General features: G+C 40.8%; 1 protein-coding gene across 2 annotated transcripts in view; it reads left to right on the forward strand.

The window, feature by feature from the left end:
• ncam1a (neural cell adhesion molecule 1a) overlaps positions 1 to 6151 on the forward strand; it is a 323979-nt gene extending 317828 nt beyond the window's left edge. For both annotated transcript variants that reach the window (XM_083778965.1, XM_083778966.1), the window contains exon 18: positions 5955 to 6151. In XM_083778965.1, coding sequence (XP_083635091.1) covers positions 5955 to 6105 — 151 coding nt within the window. In that variant the 3' untranslated portion in view covers positions 6106 to 6151. The remainder of the gene's footprint in view (positions 1 to 5954) is intronic.
• Positions 6152 to 15396: the final 9245 nt, after the last annotated feature.

Consider the following 15396-nt stretch of genomic DNA (forward strand, 5'->3'; position numbering starts at 1 on the left):
AATGAAAAAGGTCCATTTGTACACTCTGAATTACAGATCTGTAAGGGTCTATTTGGTCTTCTATCAATAATTTAGCTGGGGGGCCCTCTGTAACCCCCTCAGGGGTTCTCAGACCCAACTTTAGAGACTATGTTTTTCCGGCTATACCTGTTAACACAGGATGAGCACATAGTGGTTGGACATTACGTTTTGTAATGAGATGTCACCCATTATCGTGATTGGTATTATTAACTACTGTAAAATGAGCTAGAGGCTGCTGTCTAGGACTTGAGTGTTCAACAGGATACATGTTGTACCACTTGCACTTGGTCAAACCACATATGGTACCACATGACAGGTGCAAAGTGGAGCTAGACTAGGCTTGCAGAAGCATGCCTGGAAAACTAAACGCTAGGCCTGAGACATTCGGGCCACACTGCTGAGTAGAACTGTAATGGTTATGGATATGCCGGTAGCTAGATGTCAGCTCATGGTCTAAAATGAAAGTGGCAACCAGGTGATTTAAATTGGAGAGAAGTATTTTGATACTGACTGAATGTGTCTAACTGTCTTCTTTCTGGAACAAGTGGAAAGATGGACGTTGAAACGAACCATGGCCAAAGTGAAATCGGAAACATTTCAAATATAATTTGTATTATTAGTGTGGTTGGCTGGTGTTGGTTACGTAACAAATCTATGTTTTACAATCGTTTATAAATACATAAATTCCCTTGCAGGGGCAGAAGAGAGAATGGGCAGAAGAGAGAGTGGACCCTGGGTTAGGTCACAAATGCGAAAAATATAACCGTTTGTTGCAAAAACATGTTTTTTAGGCGATATATCCCAGAGTATTAAAAGGATAGAGACTGAACTGGTGCAAAGCTCCGCCCCCTCCACTATTCATGTCAGTGGAAGTTGCTCAGTGGCGTTTTGAAGCCGCCGGAGGGACCATCTATTTCCGCCTTTTTGGGCGCATGCAACCGAGCGCTCAATGTTAAAGCTGCACAGGGTTTCCTCGTCATGAATCCACGGGTCCGCCTGCAGTCCTTCCTCTTACCACTAGGGCCCAGCGCTTCAACATTGGAGTGCCTAGCTGGTCCCTTGATATATCCCCTCCGACTTACTTACGCATGATCAAAGGGGTAAGGTGACATTGTAATTGGCTGACAATATTAGTGGGAGGGGCCTATGTAAGTGTCTACGGCAACCACACTTTTCTAGTTACTATTGATATCCTTGAAATGCATCTACTTTCGGACAGTGCATCAGCCCCCCCCCCCCCCCTCCCCCCCCCCACTCCTTTGACATTGCCACGGTTGCTGTGGGGGATTTAAGCTTGCAACCTTTCCAGTCTCCGTAATATTTTGAGGCTGGCCCTTGTTTTTCACAATACAAAACAAAACCATGCTGACGTTTGAGGTTTCTGAGCATGTCCTTGGAGTTTCTATGGGGTCAAACTGTGCCTGGCAGGAGGGGACTGAGACTTTTCCCACACAGAAAACAAAAACACATCAGTCATCCAGCTCATCTGCATGCTGGCTCTAGCTGAACCCGTCGCAGTCACATCCCCACTTCCTAGGGAGTGCGCGCCTCTGTGACAACACTGCCTCCTGCCAAACACGGAGCTGCAAACAAAGATTTCCACAGGAGATGAGCTGCAGTGTGGGCCCTGTTTAAATATTTATACTTTATAGGGCTTTTTTTTGTTTCTTCCTCTCTCTCTCCTACCTTTTTAGTTTGCTCAGCACTTATTTCCTCCCCCCGTCCTCCTTCATATCTCCCTTCTCCTCGCTCGGCGGCGGCGTGGGCAGCTTCTTGTCTGCTCCGACCACCTGGCTGGTGCCGAGGGAGTTTGTGCGGTGCCACCTGCCAAGCGCTCTGTCCGTCAGCGGGGTGAAGACAGTCTGCCACTCAAGGGTGGCCCTGTGTTGTTCTGTGGTGTCGTTCCACTTGTTCTAAAAGGACACTACAAAAGGACCTACCTGAAATCACTTCAAAGTCCAGCTTGCAAATGTATTTACTTTCATATTGCACACATGTATGCACGCACGTCAAATTTGACGAGACTCTGTACAAGTATTTTTAGTCTACCACTATTTCTTTTGACCCTGATCATCAAGATGTGTTTCACCATGTTAATGATTTTTCTCAGACCTCCAGTTCTAGGAAAAACAGAATGGGGGGACTTTTTAAAATTATTTCCACACAACAGCTCTAAGGTATATTAAGTTGCAGGTCCACTCTCAAAGTTAATTTACACTGAGGATTGTTGCAGTGTATATTGCGCTCCCAGAGATAGAAATGGTATATCCAAAACGAGGTTCTGTGGCCTAATGCAAATCAAACTAGGTGGTGATGTTTTTTATGAAAAAGGTTGAGAATCAATGTCCTAGCTAGAGCAGTGGTTCCCAAACTGTTCAGGTCGAGACCCAAAAGAGAGAGAGATTAGACGTTTTCCTGGGACCCAAACTAGTGACATTAGATGATCTACAAGCACACAACACGTCACGTTGCGACCTTGTAGATCAGCTATTTTCACTATACTATTTTTTTTTATTTAAAGTAAATTATATGATAATGTAAGTGATGGGGGCACGGTGGCACAGTTGGTAGTGCTGTCGCCTCACAGCTAGAAGGTTCGGGTTCGATTCCCGCTCGGGGCGCTGTGGGTGCTGGCGGCGTGTTTCCTCCTCCGCGTCATCAGTGCCCATACCCGAAGGCGGGATTGGCGAAAGGGCCTTTCTGTGTGGAGTTTGCATGTTCTCCCCGTGTCCCCTAGGGTAGGTACCCTCACAAAAAACATGCAGTAATCCTGGTCACTAAACTGCCTCCCCCTGGCCAGCCGGGGCGCCTGATGGAGGGGAAAGGAACTGGTTGGAATAATGTGTTCCTTCCACGTGCTACGTCCAACCAGGGAAACTCCCCCCTGTCAGGTGTAAAGGAGCAACTTGGTCACTCAGGCATGAAGGAAGCATGAGTTCAAGTCCGTTGCTCTCCCCTTGTCCCCCATATATGGGGACTAGGTTGGTGGAGGGTGTGTAGAGCCCAGGATCACATTAGATGATTGACACAGGGGTGAAAAATGGGTTACAAAATCGTGGGATAAAAAACATTTAAAAAAAGATAATGTAAGTGATATATTTTTCTTTTTTGGGGGAAATAGGGTTATTTATTATTATTTCTAATCTTTTTAAATATATATACGGGTATTTTTAAATGTAGGAAAATTAAATAATAATAATAAAACTTTATTTGTATAGCACCTTTCATGACATGAAATGCAGCTCAAAGTGCTTTACAGAACAATGGAGAATAAAAGAAAAGCAAGGCAACGACATTAAAAAACAAGCAGTAATGCAATACAGTGAGGACATGAATAACAAAAAATAAAAAATAAAAGATCAATTAAAAGCAGTGTTGTAGAAGTGGGTCTTGAGCTGAGCTTTAAAAATGTCTACAGAGGCTGCCTGACGAAGGTACAATGGGAGCTTGTTCCATGCCGACGGCCCGTAGAAGCAAAAAGCTGCTTCCCCGTATTTTTTAGTTGCCATTTTTTTAGGCAAAGCGAGCAGGCCAGCAGTGGAAGACCTTAGGGGGCGGTTTGGGACATATTTAGGCAGGCAGTCATGTAGGTAGGAAGGTGCGAGACCATTGAGAGCTTTATAGACATAACGCTCCACACTCCCAAACTCTTCTCCCTTCTGGCTCCAAAATTGTGGAATGCACTTCCCATTGCAGTCAGAACTGCAGCATCACTCCCAATCTTCCGCCGTAGTCTGAAAACCCACCTTTTTAGACTCCATCATGGCCCATAGCACTTACCCTACCCCCTTAGATAGCATTTCTGTAATAATAAATAATAAACTTTATTTGTATAGCACCTTTCATAAATAAATGCAGCTCAAAGTGCTTCACAGGGCAGGACACAAAAATTAAATACAATAAAACACAAGTAGTAAAAATGATAGAAAAATTGAATATAAGAACATAAAATAAATAAAAACAAATAAAAACACCACATGCAGCAATCAGTCAGGGCAGGGTAGGAACGTGCATAGTAAAACTCAACTAAAAGCAAGAGTGAAGAGGTGAGTCTTGAGTTGAGATTTAAAAATGTCTACAGAGGGTGCGTGTCTGAGCTTGAATGGAAGTTTATTCCAGGCTGTTGGGCCGTAGAAGCAAAAAGCTGCCTCACCATATTTTTTTGTGCACATTCTTTTAGGCACTTCAAGTAGGCCAGCATTGGAGGACCTGAGGGGGCGGTTAGGGACATATCTAGGTAGGCAGTCACGGAGGTACGGAGGTGCGAGACCATTGAGAGCTTTATAGACAAGTAAAATAATTTTAAAATCAATCCTAAAAACAACCGGAAGCCAGTGCAGTGATGCCAAAACTGGAGTAATATGTTCTCTCATCTTAGTTCTAGTTAAAACTCTGGCTGCTGCATTTTGGACAAGTTGTAATCTGTCAGTTGTTTTCTTAGGCAGTCCTGAAAAAAGTGCATTGCAGTAATCAAGCCGAGAAAAAACAAAGGCGTGGATTAGCGTTTTTGCATCGTCCAAGGACAAATAGGCTCTGATTCGTGCAATATTTCTAAGGTGAGAAAAGGCAATCTTGGTAACATGATTAATGTGTGAATTAAAATTCAATTCAGAATCAATAATAACCCCCAGGTTCTTTACTGTACTGCTACGTTCTACAGTCAGGTTGCCAAGTCTGCTTATTATTGATTCTTTCTGCTCACTAGAACCGATTATGAGAACTTCTGTCTTATCCTCATTTAGCTTGAGTAAGTTCTCACTCATCCAACATTTGATGCTAGACAGACAGGTCAACAGAGGGTCTAAAGCACAGGGATCATCTGGAGCCACAGAGAGATATAGTTGGGTATCATCAGCATAGAAATGAAAATTGACTCCGTGATTGGTAATGAGTTCGCCCAATGGCAGTATGTACAAGGAGAAAAGCAGAGGGCCAAGAATCGAGCCCTGTGGAATACCAGAACTGATGTTGTGTTTGTCTGAGTCGAACTCGGCTAGATTGACAAAGTAACTTCTGTTTGATAGGTAGGAGGAAAACCAGGACAGGGCCGTACCAGACAGGCCTATCCAGTGCTCCAGACGCTGTATTAAAATGGTATTTTTACTCGAGTCTCGGCCTACTCTTTGGGAAACAGTGTTCTAGACTAGAGAAACCAGCAGGAGGCAGTGTTGTCTTTTGAAAGGGTCAGACCACAGCAGGATCACAGACTACAGAAGAAACATTCCATTTTAGTCACATCAGCATTATACAGTATTTTTTTTTCTTTTAGGCAAGCAGCACACATAAACATAAAACATCATCTAAATGCACTTTTATGTGGCGATTCGCACGGTGAAACAAACTATTGTTGGCGCTGAAGAAGTGGCTTTTCCCCATTGAATACGTGCTCCGTGCCCCAGACAGACGGCGTGTAATCCTCTTGTGTGCCGTTTGCTTCGTGTTTGTAGTTTATGTCTGAGGCTTTTCATTCGGTCATGTATTGTGCTCTACTGTACCGGCCCTGTCTCATTCCACACTCATCACTCCATTGTTCCCTGGAAACTAGGTGTGACATGCGTGTGTGCTCTTATGTGATGTGTAGCCCAGGATAGTGAGGGGAGATCCTATTATGTGTGAAATGCATTCCGTTCCAGGAGGGGGAAAAGACAACATTCCTTCGAAAACCCGCTTGCATGTTTCTTTTTTTCCCCTTTTCATTCATTCATCGTTTCTTTCTTCCCCTTTTTTTTAAAACAGACAAAAGGCAGCTTAGAACAGACAGTTTTTGCTGTGTGTCTGTGTGAGAGAGAGAGAGAGAGAGAGAGAGAGAGAGAGAGAGAGAGAGAGATGTGTTCCATCATTAACAGAATTGGCCTCCTTTTCCCTCTTTTGACTCTCTCTCTCTATCTCTCTCTCTCTCCCCCTCCCTCCCTCTCTCTGCTTCGTCCCTCTAGTGGTAAGATTGTGAACGATGACAACGCTAAAGTGGAGCCGGAGGAGGTGACCAACGCTACCACTACACCCGAGGTGAACAACGCCAACGCCGAGGTGAAGACGGTCCCCAACGAGGCTCCCCAGACAAACGGCAACGAGAGCAAAGCGTAATCCTCCTCTCTCCTGCCATGGCCCGGAGGGACGGGGAGGATTTTATCTGGGGGGTGGGATGGGATGGGTGTGTGTGTGTGTATGTGGGGTGGGTGGGTGGGTGGGGGGGGGGGGGGTGTTAAGCGGGTAAGTGGGTGTCACAGTAACAGAAAAAGATTTAATAAAAATAAAGCAGCGTCACACCATCCCTATCAATGACAGGGAAGCTGAAAGCAAAACTTGGGCTTCTTTCTACAGTGTCTTCTAAAAACAGAACAAGAGTGTTGAGGCTAAGTTGTACGTCGACACCCAACAACTACATTTTTCGACCAAACTAACTTGTTTTGCCGCACACCGTGGCCGTTCGCTGACATATGGATCAGGCTTTAGACACAGGAAAGATTTAACCATCTTCGTGCACATGCCTTAGTTACCGTTTCTTTTTTTTTGTCATCCATTATCACAGAAAACAAAACATGCTTGTAGCTCACTTTCCTTTTTTATTTGTGAATGTTTCATCAAACGTCGACATTTTTCTTGGAACAGAAGGCAATATGCGTTGACGCTCTAGGTCGCCATGGCTGGACTGTATCGTTACTTTACAGGAAAATGCCTTCAACGTTGTGCACACCTTTAAGTCTGATGCTTTACCAACACTATTCCCTAGTTTGTCATTCTCTCCTCGGTACGGCCATGATTTATGGGTATTTTTTTGTTGTTGATATTTTTGCGTTTAAATAATGTGCAGAAATCACTGCCTTTTTTATTTCTGCTTGTTTGTTATTACCAGGGCTAGAGATTAGGATCAATAGCATGCCATTTTTATTTTTCTGTCTGAAGTCTTTAATGTTTTTTTCCTCCGTTTTTGCTTTGATGTCTCTCCATTCCGTGTTGTACTGGAAGTTTGCGTGTAGCCAAGAGACACAAACACAAGAAGACACCGTGGAAAGGGCAGGGGTTCGGGCCGTTTAGGGTTAAGGAAATGATCACTCCAAGAGTCTATTTTTTGTTAATGTTCTTTTATCGTATGTTTTGATTTGTTATGGCAAATGTAAGTAGACACTTTCCATCTCTTTCTAGCTGACAGAACTACACACTATGCACACACGCACGCACACACACACACACACACACACACACACACACACACACACACACACACACACACACACACACACACACACACACACACACACACAGTCACACACACAATCACACACACAGTCACAGACACACACACACACACACACACACACACACACACACACACACACACACACACACACACACCACTGTGTCCTTTCCAAATGTTCTCCTTTGTGCAGATCCATTCCATTTAGTGATTTTTGTGGATAGATGAGCTTGTGGATTTGCACAGAACAAAGGCTAGGCTTAGCTGGAGAACCTATGGGGGGGATATGATGTGGTATAGCAGCCATGTCTGTACAAATGAATGTACAAACAACAGCTCTTAATAATAGCCTTTCAACAGTCCTATTTATTCCCCCACATACTGTACAAGCTTTGTTTCAGATCACGTAAATTACAATAACTTGGCTCCTAACAACAGCATGGCCCCTTTTTAAAAGAAATTGTCAGGGAGGAAATATAGGTCTGTTGTGTAATCAAGGCATCTTTTTAATGCATATATAAACAGATCCGATGACATGATTTATTGAATTTTCTTATTTAAGCCATAGTACACTCCTGTGGATTTGGAAAGAAATGAAATTTGTTTTTGTACAGTGTTCCTCATACTTTTAGACTGCAAGCTAGTGCACTGTGAATGCGTGAATATCCTAGTGTGAATACGTTGTGTTTTAGTCATAGAGTTGAAAAATGCATAGTTTGATTGTGAAAGATATAGCAGGTATAGTACCGGTGACCAAACGATCCGTGAGAAAAGTTCATCGCTGTCAGGTATAGAAACCTTGTATGTCCAAAACCCTTGCATGTCACTTTTCAGGAAATAGGAGACAGTTTTCCAATGTGGATCCAATGCAGTTTTATTTAGTCTCAAAGCTATTGTTAATACTTTTCATTGGCTCAATATTTATAATCATGGACATGATGTCAGTACAGGTGAAACGCTCTCTCAAAATAATAAATATCAAAGCTATTCAAACAACAAGCTCACAACGCGCTTTGAGCTTTTAGTCCGGCTATATTTGCTATTTTTGCTCGACATTGGTATACGTAAACATAGGACATTAATTTATGAAAGAAAAAATGAAAAAAAAGATGGAATAGGGAGATACATGGTTTCCACCTGACAGCGACGAATCGCAAAGTACCAACGTTGGGAAAAAACAACTGCAAAACAAGTCCATAAGAGACAGTGCCTTTGAATATGAAGATTGTGGCATACATTCCATTGACTCAGTATCAATGCATTACACACTCCATAGTTACAAAGACCACACCATCTCACTTCTTATTTTTCTACTACGTTGCACAATTGTACCTTGGAAAACACTGGTGTTGGTTTGTCAAAGAAATGGCAAAAAAAAGGATAGGCCTCCCTAAACTATATTCAAATGGCTGTATCATTGTTCTACTTCCTGTGTTTTTGGGGGATGGAAATGCTTATTAGTGTGTTCACGTCATGTGGTGTTCATATGATCTCCTGTTGTGAGTTCCTCAACCAGAGAATATTTAAACAAGTCCTTCGTGTACTTTACAGTGTCCTAACAGTGGTTCTCAAACTGTTTCATGTCGAGGACTCCCAAATGAATGTGTATTTGGCCGTGGACTGCCATATCTAAAGAGATTTTGTGGCAGGACCCCCATAAGAGATGAGATTCCCAAATTTTCACAATGTTTCAAGATTTTTCAAAAATCTTAAATGTATTTTCTTTAGCAGAAATATAACGAGCTAAAGCAGTTAAACTGATTTTCACGTCATAGTAGGCCTAACATCAAAATCTCCCCAACCCTCCCACCCTGGGTGGTCTCTGCATGGACTCCACTTTGAGAACCACTGCTTTAAAAACGACTTGTACAGTAAACATGACTTGGATCTATGGAGTGTACCTCTCCAGGCTGTAGATAAATGGCGCTGCATGAATGTTGCATCATGTGCAAATCATCGCCAGCTGAATCAAAATGTGTGAGACACCTCGACGACGCTTAACTCGCATTCCATCTGTTGCTCTGCAGACCACACACAGCAAAGTCTGAAGTGTTAACGGAATTCTTCATCCCAAAAACGATCAATTACACACCCCGTGAAGCCTTGAATTCATGGAGAAGTTTTGTATTCATCACATTTCCTTCACGCCGAATTAAAGAATCCAAACATTTAGAAAGAGCTTAATGAATCGGCTCTGTTCATTAACTGGAAGTGCTAGTTTTCTGAAGGTCCACATCCAGTTCATTTTCATGGGAGAATTAACTGGAACAGGAAACAGGTGTGTCACCTTCTGGAAACTGGGACTACAGTATAGCCGAGTTTACACTCCCACATAACTATCACAGTAACCCAAGTGGCATGTATCACTCCTGGTTTTACTGTACGAGTGGTAAAGAGCAACAAAAATATCAACATATGTTTCATCATCATCATCGTAATCATGGAATTACATAAATATAATAATAGAAAAACTCTGTACGGAAATGATTCAACTACCAGGTTGAAAATGGGACCAATTTCTACATGAGTTTATGTGAGAGTTCGGTGGCATGTGCCAAGACAATTTGAAGGAAATGATGGCTCCTATCTTTGTTACCTCGGAAATGAATGTTGAGAATTCCTCCAATAGCTCTTTCTTGGCCTTGCCTTGTCCAATCAAAGTTATACTCACATACCGTTCGTTGTCTTTCAGGCTGGCAGACCTTTTCAAGGAAGAGAGCATTGATTGTTTTGTGAAAGAGATGAATAACTACATGAACCCTATAGCGTCCTTATTCTGGGTGTTCAATAGGAGAACATTCAGCAAAGATAGCAGATCAACAAGCTCACATTGCATTGCCATGGGTTGTGAGCTTGTAGATGGGCTTGTTTTGCTACTTGATGTACATTGAATTATACAGGGGTTCATTCATGTGGTTATGCCTGCAAGGGTTCTTTATCTCACATTGAATAGCCACACAAAAGTCTGTAAAATGCAGCAGTTTAAAATTTTCTCCCACAGTTGTTTATTGTGAACTATTATTGAACACGATCCCTACTCTGGGGCCTCCTCTCTGTATGCAGACCGTAGCTAGACTGAAATATTAGTACCACTTCTCACTCCCCCCCCCCCCCCCCCCCCCACTGTCACAGGTGTAAATATGGAGTACTAACTGATTAAAGAAAGAAATGAAAGGGGAAAAAAAAAACATTTTGACTTTGCATTCTGCCAGAATTCTTGTGTTCAATAAAGTAAAAGGAAAAAAACATACTTTTTGATATTGTTTTCTTTTGAGAGAAAATTCCTTGTGCAGCACGAAATACTGTAGCCTATAGGCCTATAACTTGTTTTACAATGCAATGCAACAATGCAATAGATCAAGTGAAGCATGCCATGGAAGGGAAGGGTCGGTTTACATTTGAGAGGAAGAAATGGAAAGGTTCCAACAGCCTAATAAATGGACTATAACATTATGTAACCCATCTGTCATACAGGTGCAAGGTTAAGTGTGGTATGGGACAGATCGTTGCACCTACTGCTGTCCACCATTAACTTCTAATTAAACGGAAAGAGGAATCCACTGGACGGACGGACCGAGTGGAATAGTAAGATTAGATAGTAAATCTAGTAGATAGTAGACTTACTAGATTACTTGGACTGGACGGACAGACGGACGGACGGACGGACAGACAGACAGACAAACAGACAGTTTCATAGCTAGTTGGATGGATGGATAGACCTTTGTACACTCTCAGAGTTAGAGACCTGTGGGCATGGTGTAAAGTAACTAATTCGATTTGAGTACTATTTTGAGGTACTTCTACTTTACTAAAGTATTTCCAATTTTCAATACTTTTACTTCTACTCGGACTACATCTCAGAGGCAAATGTTGTACTTTTTCTCCATTTGAAAATAGAGTTTTCATAAAATTGATACAATTGAAAACTTGGAAATGAGACATTCTGCATAATGAGAACTTTCTACTTTTGATTAATGATAGCAATACTTTTGCACTTTTACTGAAGTAAATTTTGTATTATTAGTATTTGTATATTGCAGTAGGCTATTGACACTTTAGTAAGGGTCCATTTGGACTCCAGGTGGTCCCCGAACCTGGCGGAGAACAAGCTTGGTTTATGTCATTGAACCATTTATGTTGACATAAGGCATGCCTTCCCTACCCCCCAACAATAGAGGGTATGCGCATGCATAAAGTGAATGACAAGGCCAGAAAGTAGTTTTTTGCCACTCAGTAGGCGTTCCAGCATAACTAACCAGACAGTGGCCTTGTGGTTAGAGTGTCCGACCTAAAACTGGGAGGACGGGGTTCGATCCCCAGTCGGGTCATACCAAAGACTGTAAAATGGGACCCAATGCCTCCCTGCTTGGCACTCAGCATCAATGGGTTGGATTGGGGGGTCAAATCAACTAATCAAATGATTCCTGAGCGAGGCACGGCTGCAGCTCGCTCCTTGGCTGCGGCTCACCGCTCCAAGAGATGGGTCAAATGTGGAGAACAAATTTCACTGCGGTAACGTGTGTGACAAATCGTATTACTTTGAACTTCCGGGTATATGATGATGATGTCACATATACCCTCTATAGACAACACACTTTCTGTGAATCTTAACCCCACTGTTAGTGACAATACGTTTGAAGAACTATTGTTTTTGTCAGTAAAATCCAAAGTGGAACATGGCTGAGGGACTTTCCAGAATTCCTATGTTTTCTATTGTTCTGTTATTGTGTTAACTGTGTTATTATTAGCCATGGGGAATGCATTTTGGGACTTGTGTGTCTATTGTGATTAATGCTGCTGGTTATGTTCATGTAATTGTTTATTTCATGTGTGTGTGTTTTGGGTAAAACCATTAGTTGTGTGGGGCACCCTGACCATGCATAGACACTTTTCTGTTGGTGGAGTGGAGTTGGTTAGCAGTTTTGCATGCTATTTGCAACAAATACAAGTGCTCCCATTGTGTGAATTTGCCATGTTTTATTGAACCCACAAGTGAACTTAAAGTCATGGTCTTTGATCATTATCAGACTATGCTCCATTGCAGCTATATGAGTTTAGTAATGGAAATAGCAACTAATGTCTCTTCAGTCCTCCACACTTCACTGATCCTCTGCGGAGGACAATACATTATTTATACTTTTATACAATGTCTGCCAAGATCTTGTCTTTTGTTTGCAGTATCTCATACCAAACCATGAAGATTTAATTATAGGGAGCACATGTTCATTGCTTTGCCCAGTAGGGGACTGTATGGATTCCACTGAAATATGTTGCATTATTCTGAAATCCGAATAAGGACAATAAACCATTATTATATACCATATTATTTTCAATAGCATCATCATGCTATTCTAGGTGTTTACCACTAGAGTGTGCCCTGTTCCCAGTTTTGACACTGGGAGCAGTGCTTGAAACAATGAACAACAGTATTGTCTGTTTGTGGTAGTATTTAATCTGTCTTTTAGGCTTTGTTTACTAGTCCCAACTCAATTCAACTGACATATCAATTCAACAGTACATATGCAACTATTTACAAGAAAATACAGTCTAGTGTTTCACATGCTGTATAAAGAGCATGCCGTTGTAATTCTTCACACTTACAAAAGGTGGCAGTCTGACTCCATTTAATGAAATTGTGACTGCTGGAACACCAGGCAGATGTTTGTTAAAATATAACTACTTCCAATTGTTTTCTTTTTCTTTTTTTCACCAAATTTTTGTGTTGCTATTTAATAAAACGTCATTCATCAACGCTGTTGTAAGATACTACAAATCTAAGAAAAACTATTATGTCCCCTCTCAGACAAGTAGTTTTTTTTACATATTCAACACACAAACAAACAAACAAACAAATTAACAAAATATCAAACAAACAAACATAGGGCCTAAAAGGAAACAAGACCGCAACGACTTTTTTTTTGTGCTATCCCTTTTGGAATAAGTGTTGCTCTGTTGCTCTTTTTACATTTATGTCTAATAAAAGATTCAAACAAACAAACAAACAAACAAACAAACAAACAAATAATATCTTCACAATTCAGTTTGCAGGACATTCTTTTCCAGCTCAAGAGATCAAAGGGCCTTGGAGTTTCATATAACACCACAACGAGGTCTTATACGGAGCCTTAATGAATGGCTTTCCTTTTAATCCACTGTCAAACTCAATTCTCTGGCATGGATACCCACTGTCACCAGACACTGGCAGACGTGGTTTCTAGCCGTGTGATAAAGAAAGAACAAATCCAAGAAGGGAATTAGTCATTTCAGTAAACAGAAATACAATAGAAGCAGTTGTCATGCCTACGTATACCTGTCTTTCTCTCTGAAAGACTGACTTAGAGGAAGAAGTCAATACATTTCTCAAATGGCTGCCATTAGTCCAATGGCAGTTATAGGCCAAATATTGAACTTGAATTATGAATTGTAGTGTCTATATTCGCGACACAACAGACTGAAAAGTGGGCTGAGATGGGAGAAAATAGATTAAGGCCTACCTTTTCCATTAACTCTAATGTTATGGTTAAGTGGCCACATTATTGCAGCTTATTGTGATACGACATATTGATTTCTGGCCACAAATGTAATGTCTATTCTCAATGTAAGAGGGACAAATCTTGTCTTAATTGACTCGGCCTCTATTTGGAAGATGCTTTAAAAGTATTCTTCCATAAACTCTAATGTAGGATAAAATCATAAAAAATAAAATAATAATAAGTGTTTCAAATAATTTCTCAATTCTTTGTTGCAGAGGCTATTTCCCCATCTCCTCTACACATCTTATTGCCATTCTCGGAACTATCCCACTACTAAACCATAACTTTGCACAGAGCACAAGATTAGGGTCCTTTTCAGCCATCCCTCCCCCCACGCCGTAACAAAGGTCCAGTGTCGGCCCTATAGCTTAGGATTGATCTCACACAGAGATAGCGAAAGGCATGAGCCTCGTGCCCACTACCTGTCTAAACAGAATGCAACACCACAGACTCAGGACAGATGTGAAGTAGAGTATATAGACTCAGTAGAGTAGCCAAATTAGGAGAAGTACTTGAAGTTACTTGACTTCAATATTAGTAAATGTAAGATATTGTTACTTTGTACTTAAAAGTACAAAAGTTGCTCTGAGTAACAGATATTTAGTTACATAGTCATGAATGTAAACAATTCAATTGTATTGCATCCTACCAATCAATATCTCTCTTCAGTTCAATAATGTAACAGCAACACTGTTACTGTACATACAGGGCTCTTTTTTCGACTATGCTAAACCCCTTATCCCTAAAATTATTTACATTTTTTTCCCATTTTTTTTAAATAGTTAAAATAGCCAATCTACACGTTGTGAGCTTGTAGATTGGTTATTTTAACTATTCAAAAATGTTTTTCAAAATAGTAAAAGAAAAAAGGCAAAGTATTTTGTTTAGGGATAAGGGGTTTAGCATCATGGACAAAAATAGAGCCCGTACGTAGTGTGTTGGTCACTATCCTGAACGTAACCATTTCAATATGAATACATATCAACCAATCCCTCTTCAGTTCAATGATGTTGTCCAAAGGGAAAGCATTTTGTTCTTTAATACCCCTCTTGCTACCATGTACTTTCTATGAAATCCATGTCTAATGCATTAGAATACATACTTGTTATAGCACATTTCAAGTGCAAATGAGACACACAAATACATAATACATTAAAAAACATACATTATATAGTTGAGATAATAGAAAATAAGAATAAGCTCAAATAAAACAGTGGAAAAAATAGCCTACTACAAATTATAGTTACAGCGCAGCGCAAAAAGTAAAAGGCAGTGGCAAACAGAAAAGTCTTGAGCTTTGATTTACAAGAACTGAGAGCTGTAGCAGACACAGACCTGCAGTTTTCTGGGAGTTTGTTCCAGATATGTGGTGCATAAAAACTGAACGCTGCCTGTGTGTACTTCTCCACTTTTAGTTTACATAAAGCAGACCTGCAGTCATAGGAAAGTACAAAGGGAAAGTAGAAGTGTATATATATATATATATATATATATATATATATATATATATATATAAAAGTTCTTTCATTTAAAAATTTGAAAATGTATGACTGAACTTGTATATAGGCTATAAAACAAAAGTTCTTTCATTAAAAACGTAAATTTTAAAACTTTAATAAAAAGATTTTGAAAAGAAAGAAAAACGTA

The sequence above is a fragment of the Protomyctophum parallelum genome, assembly GCF_964188405.1.
Source record: "Protomyctophum parallelum genome assembly, chromosome: 1".
Lineage (NCBI taxonomy): Eukaryota > Metazoa > Chordata > Actinopteri > Myctophiformes > Myctophidae > Protomyctophum > Protomyctophum parallelum.